At 49.0% G+C, this 13,514-nt stretch overlaps 1 protein-coding gene across 4 annotated transcripts in view; it reads right to left on the bottom strand.

Annotated features, from left to right (window-relative positions):
* Positions 1–13,514, bottom strand: part of FRMD4B (FERM domain containing 4B) — a 118,384-nt gene that overhangs the window by 68,171 nt on the left and 36,699 nt on the right. The window contains exon 1 of one of the 4 annotated variants that reach the window (XM_050313151.1): positions 12,019–12,291. The exons of 2 other annotated variants lie outside the window; for them this stretch is intronic. In XM_050313151.1, coding sequence (XP_050169108.1) covers positions 12,019–12,180 — 162 coding nt within the window. In that variant the 5' untranslated portion in view covers positions 12,181–12,291. Of the gene's footprint in view, positions 1–2,300; positions 2,365–12,018; positions 12,292–13,514 lie in introns of those variants that run through there. One more of the 4 variants, XM_050313154.1, reaches the window with a different exon arrangement.

The following is a 13,514-nucleotide window of genomic DNA, read 5'->3' as shown; positions in this document are numbered from 1 at the left end:
GATGCTCCAGCCCCTGTGGGTTGCAGGAGATGTTCACCCACAGCCTGTGCAGCAGCACGGGGATGAGCACACTCAAGTGCACAGGCAGCATTGGCTCCCAAGGCAGGAGGCAGAGGGACAATCTGCTGCAGAAAAGCCTTCCATGGCTCTGCTGGCCCCAGACTTTCCAGCTGACAGTCAGTATTCAGGTAGCATTTCACCTCTCCTGACACTGCCAAAGGCCATGGGATCTCACAGGCAGTGTTATCAGAGATGCTGAGTCCCTCTGACAGAGGGGGAGAGGTTAGCCATCCTCTTGAAGGAACAGCCCCTTTGCTGCATGAGTATTCTCCTTAAAGGTGTCTCATGCTGAAAACTGAAGTGTTTCTCAAACAGGTCATGCCATTTCACAATGTATTTAAAACACCAAGAAGAAAGGAAAAGGCAGGCAACTCTACAGCTAAAAAAAAAAAATATCAGGAAAATTAATAGGAAACAATCAGCACAAATCTGCCACAAATATCAAGTCAATGAAATCCAACATCTGCTTTCCTTGGCAGAACACAGCTAATAAATTCGTGTCTGGTGGAGACATGCTTATCACCAGCAGCGCTGAGACACTGCAGGCAGGTCATTACTGCACACAAGCCCGTGGTGATGTTTTGTTCCAGTGCAATCTCCTGGGAATTCAGGGGAGAAAAAGATCCTGTGGGATCAGAGAGCTTTCCTGATGTTCCCTGACAGAACAAATGCAGCGGCAGCCTGGGGAAGGACACTGAGTGGAGGCAGCAGCATCCTCTGTCCCTGGACGAGGAGTGCCCACCACGGGGCAGGACTGGACATCTGCCCTCCCCATGACCTGTTCTGACCTTCACTCCTCAGCCAGGAGGCAAATCAGTTAAGAAGCTCCTGCTTCTTTGCTTAAGTCTCCACAACATGAATCTCAGGAGATATTCTGTGCAGAGCTTCTGTCAACTTTTCCTGTGTTTTATCCCACCCCAGAAGCCATCCCTGAGCCACTTGAACAAACTCTGCTTTCCCTGTAATGGGTATAGTTACAGAAAACTAAAAAACACTCTTACAAAGGGGTTTCCCATCCCTGGACACCTGCATCCTACCTTTATGCCTCTTTGCTTCTCCCCAGCCCTGAAGATCTCCCCCACCTCTGGTGGCTTCTCACAGGTTTCTCCTCTGTTTCCCTCCCCTCCACTGCCTCCAGCTCATCCCACCGGTTGGGTTTTTGAGGGAAGGCTTCTGAGGCAGGAGACACAGGCAAAGCAAGCCCTACCAAATATCTGCCATCCTCTCCAGGCTTGTGCTCATCTTACTCCTGGCCTTTTCCAGCCACTCATGCTTGGCAGCAGCCCTTCAGGAAACCCAGATGCCAGTCTTGAACAGACATTAGATGAGAAGGAGATGAAAAATAATTTTAAAAAAGGCTATAGCTCAAGTCCATCTGCATTGCCTTTGAATCTATAACTTTTTTTAAAATCCTGAGCCTTCTGTAACAAGTCAAAATAGCAGGTAGTGGGCTGGAGCAGGGTTTCTGTGTGGTGAGGGGAAAGCAAGCCCAGTGCCAGCACCTTGCCAGGCGCTCAGGGGGGCTGATCTGAGGGGCTCCAAACTCTGCTTTTAAAGCAAAACAAGTGCTTTGGATCAAAGACTCTTTCTCAGCAGCCGTTACCCAGCTCCACGCGTGCTGCTGCATCTCCAGCCAACCTCTTCACAAGGGTTTTTTGGGGGGTGAGAGGGGTGGGGACCTTTTGAGGAGACATTTAATAGTTGCATGCTGAAAGGAGTTACTGTACCAGGCTCCGACCGCCTTTCCTTGGGACTCATGAATCTGTGCTTTGTTCGGGTCAAGTCATATCTCAGAGCAGCCTGTAAGAGTAATCTCTGAAAAGAGGTTCTCTATAACAAGAAGTTACAGAGCTGCTCTCCAGCTACAGCAAAGTTATCAGAATCCAGCATGGATTTAGCCCTTTGCTAAAGCAGCCAAGGCAGCACTTACAACAAAGGCAGGAAAAAGCAGCTGTAAACGCTGGGATAAACAAACAGCCCCTTATCTCCACAGTGGAGTGCAAAATAAATTTTTATGGACTGATCCTCCCAGGCAAAGAGAAGAGCAAGCAGAAAAGTTTTAGCCTGTACCACCCAAGTACCCTGAAACAAACTCTCTTTGCTGCTTTCTGGCTGCCAGTTCTCCTGCGCTCACTGCTCCGAGTTCTGCACCAGAGTTTAACTCGGGGGCACACTTGAACAACACTAAACAACATTATCCACCACTGCTAAACATCAAAAATTAAAATACAGCCTCTTACCTCCACATCACACACCCTGCTGGTTTAAAAGGACTGAAGAAACTCAAGAAGCACTCACAGCGTGCATGTGCTAAGCCTTCACATTTTCTGTACATTCGTGCTGGGGGAAGAAGGGAGACACAATCCCGGACTTCTTCCGCTGCCATATAATCTGAAGGAAGTGACCTTCGCATTTGTTGCTTTGATTACAGATTCAGAAACAAAAGCCCTTCCACTGTGAGTCAGGGGACACAAGGGGTTGAAATGCGATTGTTAAAAATGGAGGCGAGCTGAGAAAGCATTACAATTGTGGGGGTTTTTTCCCTTTGTAATATTAACCCCTTTATTGTGAAACAAAACCAAGTTAAAAACCAGCAGCTACCAACTGAAGACACGTCACAGGTGCCAGTCCTGAGGCAGTGACACCTTGGTCCCTGCCAGCCCCTGCACCGCAGCACACAGCCAAGGAGCCCCACACCAACAGCTCTGTCCTCACTGGGAGCTGCCATCACCCCTCCAGCTCTTCCACCCCACTCATCCAGGGGACAGGAGAGGCCTTTTTGTTGAAATCTGGCACAGCATTAGAACTTCATATCAGTCCCACTTTCAACCCCTTGGAGCAAGGCTGAGCCCTGCGGCAGCAGGAGCCTCACTGACCCATCTGAAGGGATACAGGAACAGAGATAACCAGAGCTTGTCTTCTCAGCACTCCTGCCCTCACTTCACCCACTCACAACTCCACAGACCCTCCCTGCAGACACCCCCAGGTACAGCGTTTCAGTGGATTTCTCCCAGACTCCTTTCCAAGGCACAGGTTTGCTGTCTCTGATGTGGGGTGCTGCCCTCTGGAGAGGGAACCATGAGTGCAGATGGAGTTTACACCCTTGGCCATCAACCTGAATTTGTCTGGGGGTCAGAGCTGGGCTCCACGAGTTCGCTTTGCTACCGCTAGAGATGCAAGAGCAAATCATCTACCTGCTGTTCTGCTGCTCCCTTTGCAGGCAGTTCTCTGTGTGCTTCATCTCCCTGATTTCTTCTCCTCTGACACATCAACCTGCGAGGCTTCACACACCTCCGGGCTCTGACACAGCAGCACTAACTGTGTAACTGTGCCAGGCAGAGCACGGGTATCTCACAGAGGCACAAACGCTGAACTCTCCTCCCAAAACAAATGTCAAGCAACTAAGTAACACTGCTTTCACTACAGACATCAAAACACAGAACTCTGCAACCCAAATCCAGGAGGCTGCAACCTCCAGAGCTCCACTGCAACCTGCAAGGCAGGCACACAAGAGGCACACGATCTCAAATCTACACTACTACACAACAGCTACTTCAAAATACAAATCTGTTCCTATTTCACAGACACAGCCCAGGATTATTAATTTCCCTTTATGTGCTGTGAGTATGGGTACCCAAGGTTTTAAATAACATCACTGACTCACATCCTCTGGCCACATAATTTATTGATGGAAGATTGATACCAACAGAACAACCCACCCCAGGACCACAGCATCCAACATGGGCTGGGAGAACATCACAGAACACTACCAGAGCAGAAGAGCACCAAAACAACCTCACCCGGGACCAGGAACAATCTCTTTTGTTTAGTTGGATGCTCTTACTCAGTTATTTATGCTCCCAGCTGAGCAGTCGCTATGCACAGAGAGGACAAACTATGAAGACCTTTCCATCCTAATTTTTATAATCCAGGGATCTGTTTTAATAGGAAAAAAAAAAGTTCAACACCTGGAACAAACTAATTTGCTCGTGTCAGAATGGAAAGCAAGAACCTCAGGGTCAAACTTTTGAAAGCAACACTTCAGAGGAACAGCTCCTACTTCTTAGAGGGTCCAAGCCCTCTTGGTCCAAATAAAGTCCCCCAGAGAGGAGACTTTGTGTGCTGAGTGTTTGAGGCCAACAAGGGGCTCAACAAAGCTGCAGAGCACTGTGTAAACCGAGAGCCTTCCCAACCCTGCTGGGGAGAGAAGCAGGGCTGATCCACCCGATCACACAGTGTGTCATCCCAGATCCCCTCACCTGGAGCTGCCTCCCTGAATTAACATCAACCCAGACACCTCCAGAGGGCAACTTGCCCCAGTTAACTGGGAAGCAGTGAGGTGCCAAAGCTGTCTCACCCTCCTTGTTTAATTCAGAACTGGCTTTGATCAAATATCCACCTTTTAAATAGCTGCAGACAAAGAGCTGTCTTTTTTCCCAAAGTTACTTTGTAAAAGCCAACGTTCTCATAGTCATGAGACTACAAAAGCTTTCCAAGCAATGCTCAATATCACAGGTTTCATAAAAAAAACATAAGCTGGCCCCACATCAGGCAGGAGGGTGCCAGGTCAGGTCCAGCCAGCTGGTCCAGACTGCACCAGCAACCTAAGGGGTGGCAGCCCAGACAGTTTTGGGAGAGGATTTCAGAGCAACAAACTTGCATTTGTCTCCAAAACACAGACTCCAAAGCCCCAAAAATAAGATGAAAAACAGACAATGAGTCATGTTTCCTTAGAGAAATGACGTGAAGGTTACCTGGGTGGTGCCAACTTCTGCCCTGCTGGGATAACCACAGGGACGGGAACAGCTGGAGGAGAAGAGCACAGCTCCTCAGAGGATCCAGGGCTCCCAAACAAACACCAACCTGAGCTGTGTAATTCAGCTGTATGAAAAACTTCTCTAAATGAGAAAAATTAGAGTTTAAAAGAAATACAGTGCACCCATAAGAGGTGGGAAGCTGCTGGGAGTTGAGCAGGGGGAAGTCCCTGCAGCTCTGAGGCCCCAGAAGAGCTCCGAGCCGGGTTTGGGGATGGCAGTGTCAAAACTCACCAAAGGGTACCTGACCCTACAGCGAATGCAGCCCACTGCAGCCTCTCTGATAAGGTGAACAGATGCAGTGTGCTTGATATGAGAGAGGAATTACTGCCACTTTGGCTATGGCTTAGCAAACTCCACCATTCAGGCAGAAAGACTGTTCTCCTTGTTCTTTTTTCCTGCCTATCTCCAACCTCAGTTTTCATCTCCCACAGCACAAGTGCTGCCTTTTTTTCCTACCTGTTTGCTTTCCTGCACTTTCTTTTAAGTTTGTGCTCAGTTTGGAGTACTGGGGGGTTTGACATAGACCTGAAGGTGGTCAGGATTATTAATTTTTTATTCCTTGGTCTCTCCCCTCTCTTTCCTTGCTCACACAGCATGTACTTCTCATTCTATGTAATTCTTGCACTACCCTCTCCCACTCTTCCAGCTTAACTCCCATCCTCTAGTCCTCTGCCTCCTGTTGCCCATGCACAAGCCAGTAAGCTGCCTGCATGAGACACCACCAAGCATGGCTTTCTCCAAACCACACACCCTGTGCCCAGCCCACCTCACCCTACCTGAAAACCACTGGCCCAACAAAAGGTAAAGCCAGGATGCTCAGAAAACAGCAGTGCCATGGGCGTAAGCGCTGTGTGCAGTGGCTTCTCCATCACTGTTGCCAGCTCTGCCCCCACCTGTGCCCAGTAGCAACAGTGGGGCACCCATCACTTGGACACCCATCACCAGGACAGCACTTACTCCACATCAGCTGAGAAAGCAACCACAGAAATGTCACAGTCTTAATCCCAATGTTGCTTGGACTTTCCACGGTGGCTTTTAATGGCTAAAACCAGCACATTCAGGCTCTTCTCAGCATTTTGATGACCCCTGCTCTCCCCATCTCCTTCCCCAGCACCACCATCGATGCATGTTTAAATGAACGACAGATCAGTCAGTGGGGAAAAGCGTACATGTGTATTTGTGTGTGGGAGGGTATTTAAGCTAATATATTCCAGCACTGATAGCTTTATCCTCTTTGCAGTCCCTGAGAATGAACTGGCCTCCATCTGTACAGGAGATTAGTAGAATTACTAATCACTAATTATGACTCAGAGGTTTTAAGAGCAATGCAGACTGTACAAGCATGGCCTGATTTTCAGAAAATGAGGAGACAAAGATAGCACAGTGTTATTTTAAGCACATGGACAGTCCATCCAAGATCACAAAGCACTGCAGTGACAGCGCTTGCAAAAGGAGTGACAGAGCTAAACACTCAGAAGGGCAAAAATGAAGCATGTGCCTGAAACACTTTTAATTTATCTTTTCATATGGTTCTTGTCCAGTCAGAGAGAGCTCACCAGCCTCTCTGCACAAGACCAAACTGGAGATTTATCCAGGCAAGCTCATACAGTGATACCTTTGTACAGGACTCTGCTTCTGAAAAGTGGCGCCAGCGATGTTCAAAATCTAACGTATTTGTGAGCTGCGTCACATAGAAGGAAAAACAATATTTATACAGGCCCAATTGGCTCATGAATAGAAGGCTCTGTTTGAAACTGGCACTGTGACACCCTGAAGGAAATGAGATGAAGTTCACAGTCTGGTTGTGAAGTTTGTCTGTGAGGGAAGAGGGAGAAGCGGTACAGAAATCATATTTTGGTTTGAATAAACTCTCTCAAACAGCAAATGCTATATCATGAGCTCAGATGAAAATATGTCTGGCAGAGAGCTTTGGAAAGCTGCTGTTGTAGAGCCAAGATTAACTCTAAGCTGTCAAGAGGCAGTGCCCAGAGCCAGTCCTTCCTCAGCTCTGCTGGAGGCTCCCCCAAAATCCCAACCACAGGGACACCTCCCCATGCCCTGTTTGGACGTGATGGGGGTTTTAGCAGAGTCAAAGCTCTGCAGGTGACGTATGAGCAGCATCAGAGCATTAGATCAGATCCTTTCAAAAAGAAAAACATCTGGATGAAAGCAGGCAGAGTAAAGCTTTTCCAGGGCAACCGGTAATCCCCAGTGCGCAAGTTTAAATCGTTGGAGGGACACAGGCACATATTCAGTGTCCTCTAAAAAGGACTTCAAGCTCCCTCTGGAAAGTCCTGACCCATTAGGACACCTGAGATGTCTCTGCTGAGCATCACTCGTGGGGTCTGTCTGGAGGGGAAGAAGGAAAGCTCTGCCCTGACAATGCAGCCCCCACTCCACGCTCCCCCTCACTGCTCCAGCGCTGCTTTGTATCACTGTGAAAAGGAAAAGGCACTTCAACTTCATGTCAGCGTTTTTTATAATGAAAAGTTAAGGTGTGGTAGCAGAGGAAACGTGGTGCTCACTATCCAAACCAACTACGTTAGCACCAGAGGAAACAGAAGTCGTCAGCCTCTTCCTCTCTCGCTCCTCCACCCCAGGTACTTACGGGCCAGACACACGTACAGAGCTGATTTATTGTGCTTCATCAGCAAAATTTTTTCACTTCACACAGCGGAAGTGACCTTTCAGAGGTTAAAAAGCACTTTGTCCGAAAGACCCACATGAAAAGTTTACACTTTTACACCAGAATTTATTAGCCAAATTCCCAGTGTAACTGGGAATCACAGTTATTTGTAAACTGCTTAATCACAGAGATGCTCTCATACTTGATTTCACGTCCAGCAGATCAATCACAGCATGCCATTGTATTCTGCAGGGAGTCTGGGGGCAGTTAGCCTGGTTTCTCTTCCACTTTGCAGAGAGCAGACTGACTGACACACATTTAACCCTGACACTAAAGCATTCACTTGACCAGTTTTTTATTTTGTAGAGTTAGTTGCATATAGACTTTGATGCAAAGTTTCATTCATGCTTAGAACATAATGAGTAATCATTCTGATGTGGGATGTATAGGTGGAAACTGGCACTGATACACCAGGGGAAGACTTGCACCAAAATCTGTTAGCATTGACATCCCAATGAAAATCAGGCTAGTGGTAATACAGTTGACTAAACATGGGATAGATGTTGATCCTCAAAGTTTTTTGGCTTTGCCACTGTTTATTAACCTCATTCATATAAAAGTTTCACTTTGTTTTACTGCTCTATAATTAAATCTAAGACAGGTGGCCTATAAAACCAGCATGCAGAGAGCCCTGCAGAAAGCTTTCTTTTGGGAGAGCATCAGGACACCTAGAAATGCCATGCTATCCCATCTTGGACATCAAGAGGGACTCTGGGAAGACCCCAAAAGCCCAGCTGCAGGCCACAGCTCCACAACAAAACACAGCCCTAACTCCTTTCTCTGGCAGGAAATGGGAATCCTTGTGTGAAGGCTTTATGCTGAGTTCTCACCCAGGATTTTTTCCAAGCCCTAACAGCCCCAATAACTCATATTGACTTGCTGCTGTTAGACAGAAGACTTGTGCCAGCTTTTCCATCAGTTGTCTCTGCAAATCTGTTATTTCTAGGACAGGCTTCAAATGCTCCCTGCCATGGACGAGACAATGTTCCCTGGCACACAACCCAAGCTCTCTGAGGATAAACTCACATCCTGTACAGTCCCCTAGCCTTGCTTGGGTTCAGGGGTTATTTCAGAGTGAAACAGGACACTCCAGCAGAGCTCTGGCTCACAGGCTCCTCCAGATGAATAGGCTGTGGGCAAACAGGACACCCCTTCTCTTTTGGCAGGTGGGACAGATGATGCCAAGCACCCTGGAGCAGGGACCTGGGAAATGCCTGAGCTTGGTTTGCTGGGCTGGAGCTGAAGTCCCTGCACCAGTGACCAGGTAATAGCTTGGAAGGTGTTTCCCACACACACATGCCAGGAACACAACGGGTATGGAGAAAGTGACTGACAGAGGCAGGTTTGTCAATGTTGGGGTGGGTTTTAGTTGTACTTAAAGCTGCTAAGGCAGGTAAGGGCTTTATGGTGGCAGAGAGGATTTCAGCCTCCCCTGCCCAGACGGTGCAGCCCCGTGACCACCTCCGCACCTGCCGGCTTCAGAGGTGAGAGCCCTGCACGGGCACACCAAGGTGTTAGTGGCTTCTCCAGCTGGGACTCAAGCTCAGGTCCCCCCTGAGCCTAAAGGAAGTATTTTAAAAATACCAGAAACCCCCCCTCACCAGAACAACAAGTGTAACAGCCCAGGGAGAAGGAATTCTGCTGGCTTTCCTTTCACCACAATAATGCACTGATGATTAAACAGAGTCCTGCTAGCAGTGTCCAGCTCACCCAAAAATAGCCACGTGCCCACAAAACAACATGAACTCCAAATACATATCAAAGCCATCTGTAGTCTCCAGGGCTGACCAGTAGCACAAGCACCTGTCACCTCACCCTTCCCTGCTCATCACTTGAATGTGGCTCAGTGACCAAGTTCTGCCCTGTTTCCTGATCAGTTACAACACAGGCAGCCCAGGGAGTCCTCAGAGAGAGCAAAAGTGTAATTTTAGTCAGAAGAGCCTGTATATTAAACCAGTGTTTTCACATCTGGAATACGAATGCAAAGGAGTTACAGAAATATAAGCAGTCCCCAAGAAGCCAGGCTGGGAAAGGAGTTGTTTAAGCACCTGTCCAGGCATCAATTTCAATAAGAACACAGGACAAAAAGGTGCTTTCATGTGGCTGCATTAAATACAGGACTTCTAGCAAATATCTGAGAGGACAAAGAACATCCCTGGTGGGTGGGATAGTGCTGTTATACCCATTATACAGGAGCACAGAGGAGGAAGACAGTCTGCCCAAGACAATGCAGGATCTATGGTAATGATGGGACATACAGTCTCATGCCCAAGATTAAAGCAGAGCCCCAGAGATGCTGCAACATCCACCTCCTCAGAGAAACAACCCCACAGAGAGCTCTGCACTGCATGTTTTGCTCTTGTATTGCTCCACTGAGCCCGAGGTGAACAAGTGTAACCCAGAACAGCTCAGAGTTCATCCTTACACACAAAGGTCACCCAGCTACAATCTCTATCTGTTTCCATAGCCTAAAGTGCCTAAAAAGCATTGAAAAAATATATTTGATTCAACTTCTTGCAGGGCTCTGGTTCCTAAACAGTTGGGTGACATTTAATGCTGTGTACTCAGTCCTGCACTGGATTCAGCCAGAGGTTTGAGTGGCCAAGACTCCGGCACAAAAAGCAGAGTGTTACGCAACCCTGCGAGGAAGAGCTGCAGGGCATTCTTTTCAGCCATCTCACTTTAATAGACCCCAAATTACCCCTAGGAAATTCCTGATGTTAAAACGTGAGAGTTGCCTTGTTCCTGCTGGGTTTCATCTCCCAGGGATGACCCTTGGAGCAGTGAGTGTGGAGCAACAGGTCCCTGCATGTCCCCAGCAGTTTGAAGTTGACAAGCTGTGGGTAGAGGGGACAGGGGAAGAGGCACTCCCTGTCTACTGCTCTGGCTCAAGGTCTGCCTAGAAAGATGACAGAAAGACCAACCTCCTATCTCTTTACCCATTTTCACTTTTGGACACAGGCACAAGTCAGTGATGCTTTTCACAAAGACAAGATTAACCTACAAACAGCAACCAGGACACAGTAACTTTGGGCAGAGAGACAGTCACACTTTGTTTCTGAAACATCTCTTTTCACTTCAGGCCAACCATCAGAGAATGGCAGCTGAACAGGCTGAATACAGCTGTTGTCAGAGCTGGTCCTCACCAAGCCGTTATTCCAGCCCTGGAGGGATGGAGTTAGACTGCTCTCCACTGCATCCCCACGGAGGCAGAGCTCCACACTCTTTATGTGAGTGGACTCCAAAAACAACACCTATGCAAAGCAGAGCACCAGGACTGCATCCCACCACATTCCTTCAGCTCAGTAAAGATGGGCAAATGAGGAGCAATGATGCCTTGACTCCTGCATTCCCTAACTACTCATGATGCATATTCCTGAAGTGACACCCGTGTCAGATACATCACAAAGTGCTTACATCCATCATCTGTACAAAATGCCACGATGCATTCCAGCACTTGCAAGCAATTCTATGACTGCAAAGCTGTTCTCCCACTCCTGAGCATACCTTAAAGCTAAACAGCAACAGATCCCTTTAGGATTAAATAGGCACAGATGTCTTGTTAGCATGACTTTCCCATGGAAGTTACATCTTGATGCTTCTGGAGAGCTGTGTCTGTTTGCTACGAGCTGTGTCATTCTCTGTATTGCAACACAGCAGGAGGAGGGAAGAAGCTGCTTTGAAACATTCCAGTAACGTAGCAAACACGCACACTGACACTGGGACCCGGCACGCAGCACAAGTTTACACGTGAGACAGATATAGAGACACACAGCAATAAACAACTGCCAGCAAGAACAGACTCCAAAAAGAGTGACACCACCCGCACTGCAACTGGACACCACAGTCACTGCAAGTATGGGTTGTGTTTCCTGCCTGCAGGAAGGGGAGCCCCCCAGCTGCTGTTCCAGGACTCATTGCAGCCCCCCCAGGCAGCAGCCGCTTTGCAATGCAAAAGACTATCACGTTACAAGCTGTCACTATTCAGTGACACAAACACAGCAGAAAAAGCTACAGCCAGTCTCTCCCATGGGGGCATCGTGCTCCCAGTGCCCCATGGCAGGGCAGCCAGAGCTGAGCTCTGTCCCCCAGATCCGAGTGCAAGGATGGTGACAGCAGCCAGAGGGGTTCCGAGGGGCTGTGATAATAGGGGGCAGCTGGCTGCTGAAACACGTTCAGATAAACTGACTTATACAACATATTTGGCACAAAAAAATATCTCTCCCAAACCTTGACTTCAGGGCATTAGCTCAGACCCAGGAGAGGCACCGCTGAGCACTTTCCCAGCTCTGCCTCCATGCTCTTCACTCCATCCCGTCCCCGCCTCACCGCGGGGTGCGCACAGCGGTACCGCTCCGGAGAGCGAGCACGCACCCGTCAGGTGCCACGATGCTCTTCCAAACAAAACCTGGGGCGATGAGCAGGGTGGGTTTTTTAGGTTTGTTTTTTTTTTACCTGGTAGACATCCCGGAGGCCACACCAGGCTCGCAGGGCTTGCCGGCACGCCCGCAGCCGGGCAGCGTACCATCGCCTGAGCGCTGCCACCGTCACCGTCCACACGAAGCGGCTCCCGCTGAACAGCAGATCCTCCACCCCGCACATGAACACCGAAGCCATGAGCTGCTCCGTCGGGAAAGCAAGAAAGCAAACCCCCCCGTCCCGGCTGGCTCCCGCTGCCTCGCTCAGACGCCTGGCATGACGGCAGCCTGGCTTTATACGGCGGGCGGCGGGCAGGGGTGTTGCACAGAGCCAGGGTCAAGCCTTAAAACAAACTCCTCTTTCACGGCGCTTCCTGGGCAGATTCCCAGGCATGCCCCGGCGCCTGACGCCCAGCCAGCGGCTGCAGTAGCTCAGCCCTACCAGCAGCTCACACAGCAGCCTTGTCCTTCTTAGCAGCTTATATAAAGCTCTGTTAAGCCCCAGTAGCTACCACTGTGTTTTCTAATTAAATTTTAACCCTTTTGCCATATGCCCTGACAGCAACCCCGTTCAGGCGCTGTGGGAGGAGAGCGAAGTCGCTCGCCGGCGTTCAGCGCTGCCGCACTTGAGTGAGCTGGGCAGGCGCTGCACACACACCCGGCGCTATCTGCCTCCGACACCTCATTATCTGCCATGCAGGGAACAAAGCTGTCATCGTTTTCTCCCAGCTGAGCCCACGATCAAATTATACACTAGAAATCCTACTTGAAAAAAAACAAACAAAAAAAAAAAACCACCTCTGGGAGCCAGCAAGTGGAGGAATAGGGAATAAAAAGAGATCAGAATAGTCCTGCAGAAACAGAATCATAGAATACACCTTGGAAGGGTGTATTTTAAGAACATCTCCTTCCAACCCCCTGCCATGGCCAGGGACACCTTCCACCAGAACAGGTTGCTCCGACCTGGCTTTGAACACCTCAAAGGATGGGGCAGCCACAACTTCTCTGGGCTCCTGTGGCAGAGCCTCACCACCCTCACACCACCTCACAGAAGCAGTAACTTCTCCTCAAGCTCAGAATGTGGCAAATACCCACAGCTCAGAACCACCTCTGTTCAACACTTCCCTCTCAGCTGTTGCACCGTACAGGTTAAACACCCAACACCTGCTAAAGCGATGATGTTGCTCTATGCTCAGACCAACTCCATTAACACAGCACTTGCTGCATGAGAAAAACAAGGCTGGATGTTCTAGCTGAGCTCTCTGAAAACAGCCCACAGCAAATAAACACTGAAATAATAACCCACGAGAGACTCCAGCCTTGCCTCTAGTCGGTTTAAAATTAAGCAGCACCCTGCCCTTCTGGGGCTTAAACTGTTAATGCTGCCAAGCCGCACCTTTCATTTGTGAGCTCCTTCTTAGCACAAGCTAAGGGAGGGTGGAAGTCAAAGGGTGATTAACTCTTTCTAAGACTCCCTCAGAGGATCTGACACTTCCTAAGCTTTTTGGGACAGAAGCCGTGGGGAACCCACAT

The sequence above is a fragment of the Myiozetetes cayanensis genome, unplaced genomic scaffold (genome assembly GCF_022539395.1).
Source record: "Myiozetetes cayanensis isolate MyiCay16 unplaced genomic scaffold, myiCay2020 scf18, whole genome shotgun sequence".
Lineage (NCBI taxonomy): Eukaryota > Metazoa > Chordata > Aves > Passeriformes > Tyrannidae > Myiozetetes > Myiozetetes cayanensis.
This window is presented reverse-complemented; position numbering and strand designations above follow the sequence as displayed.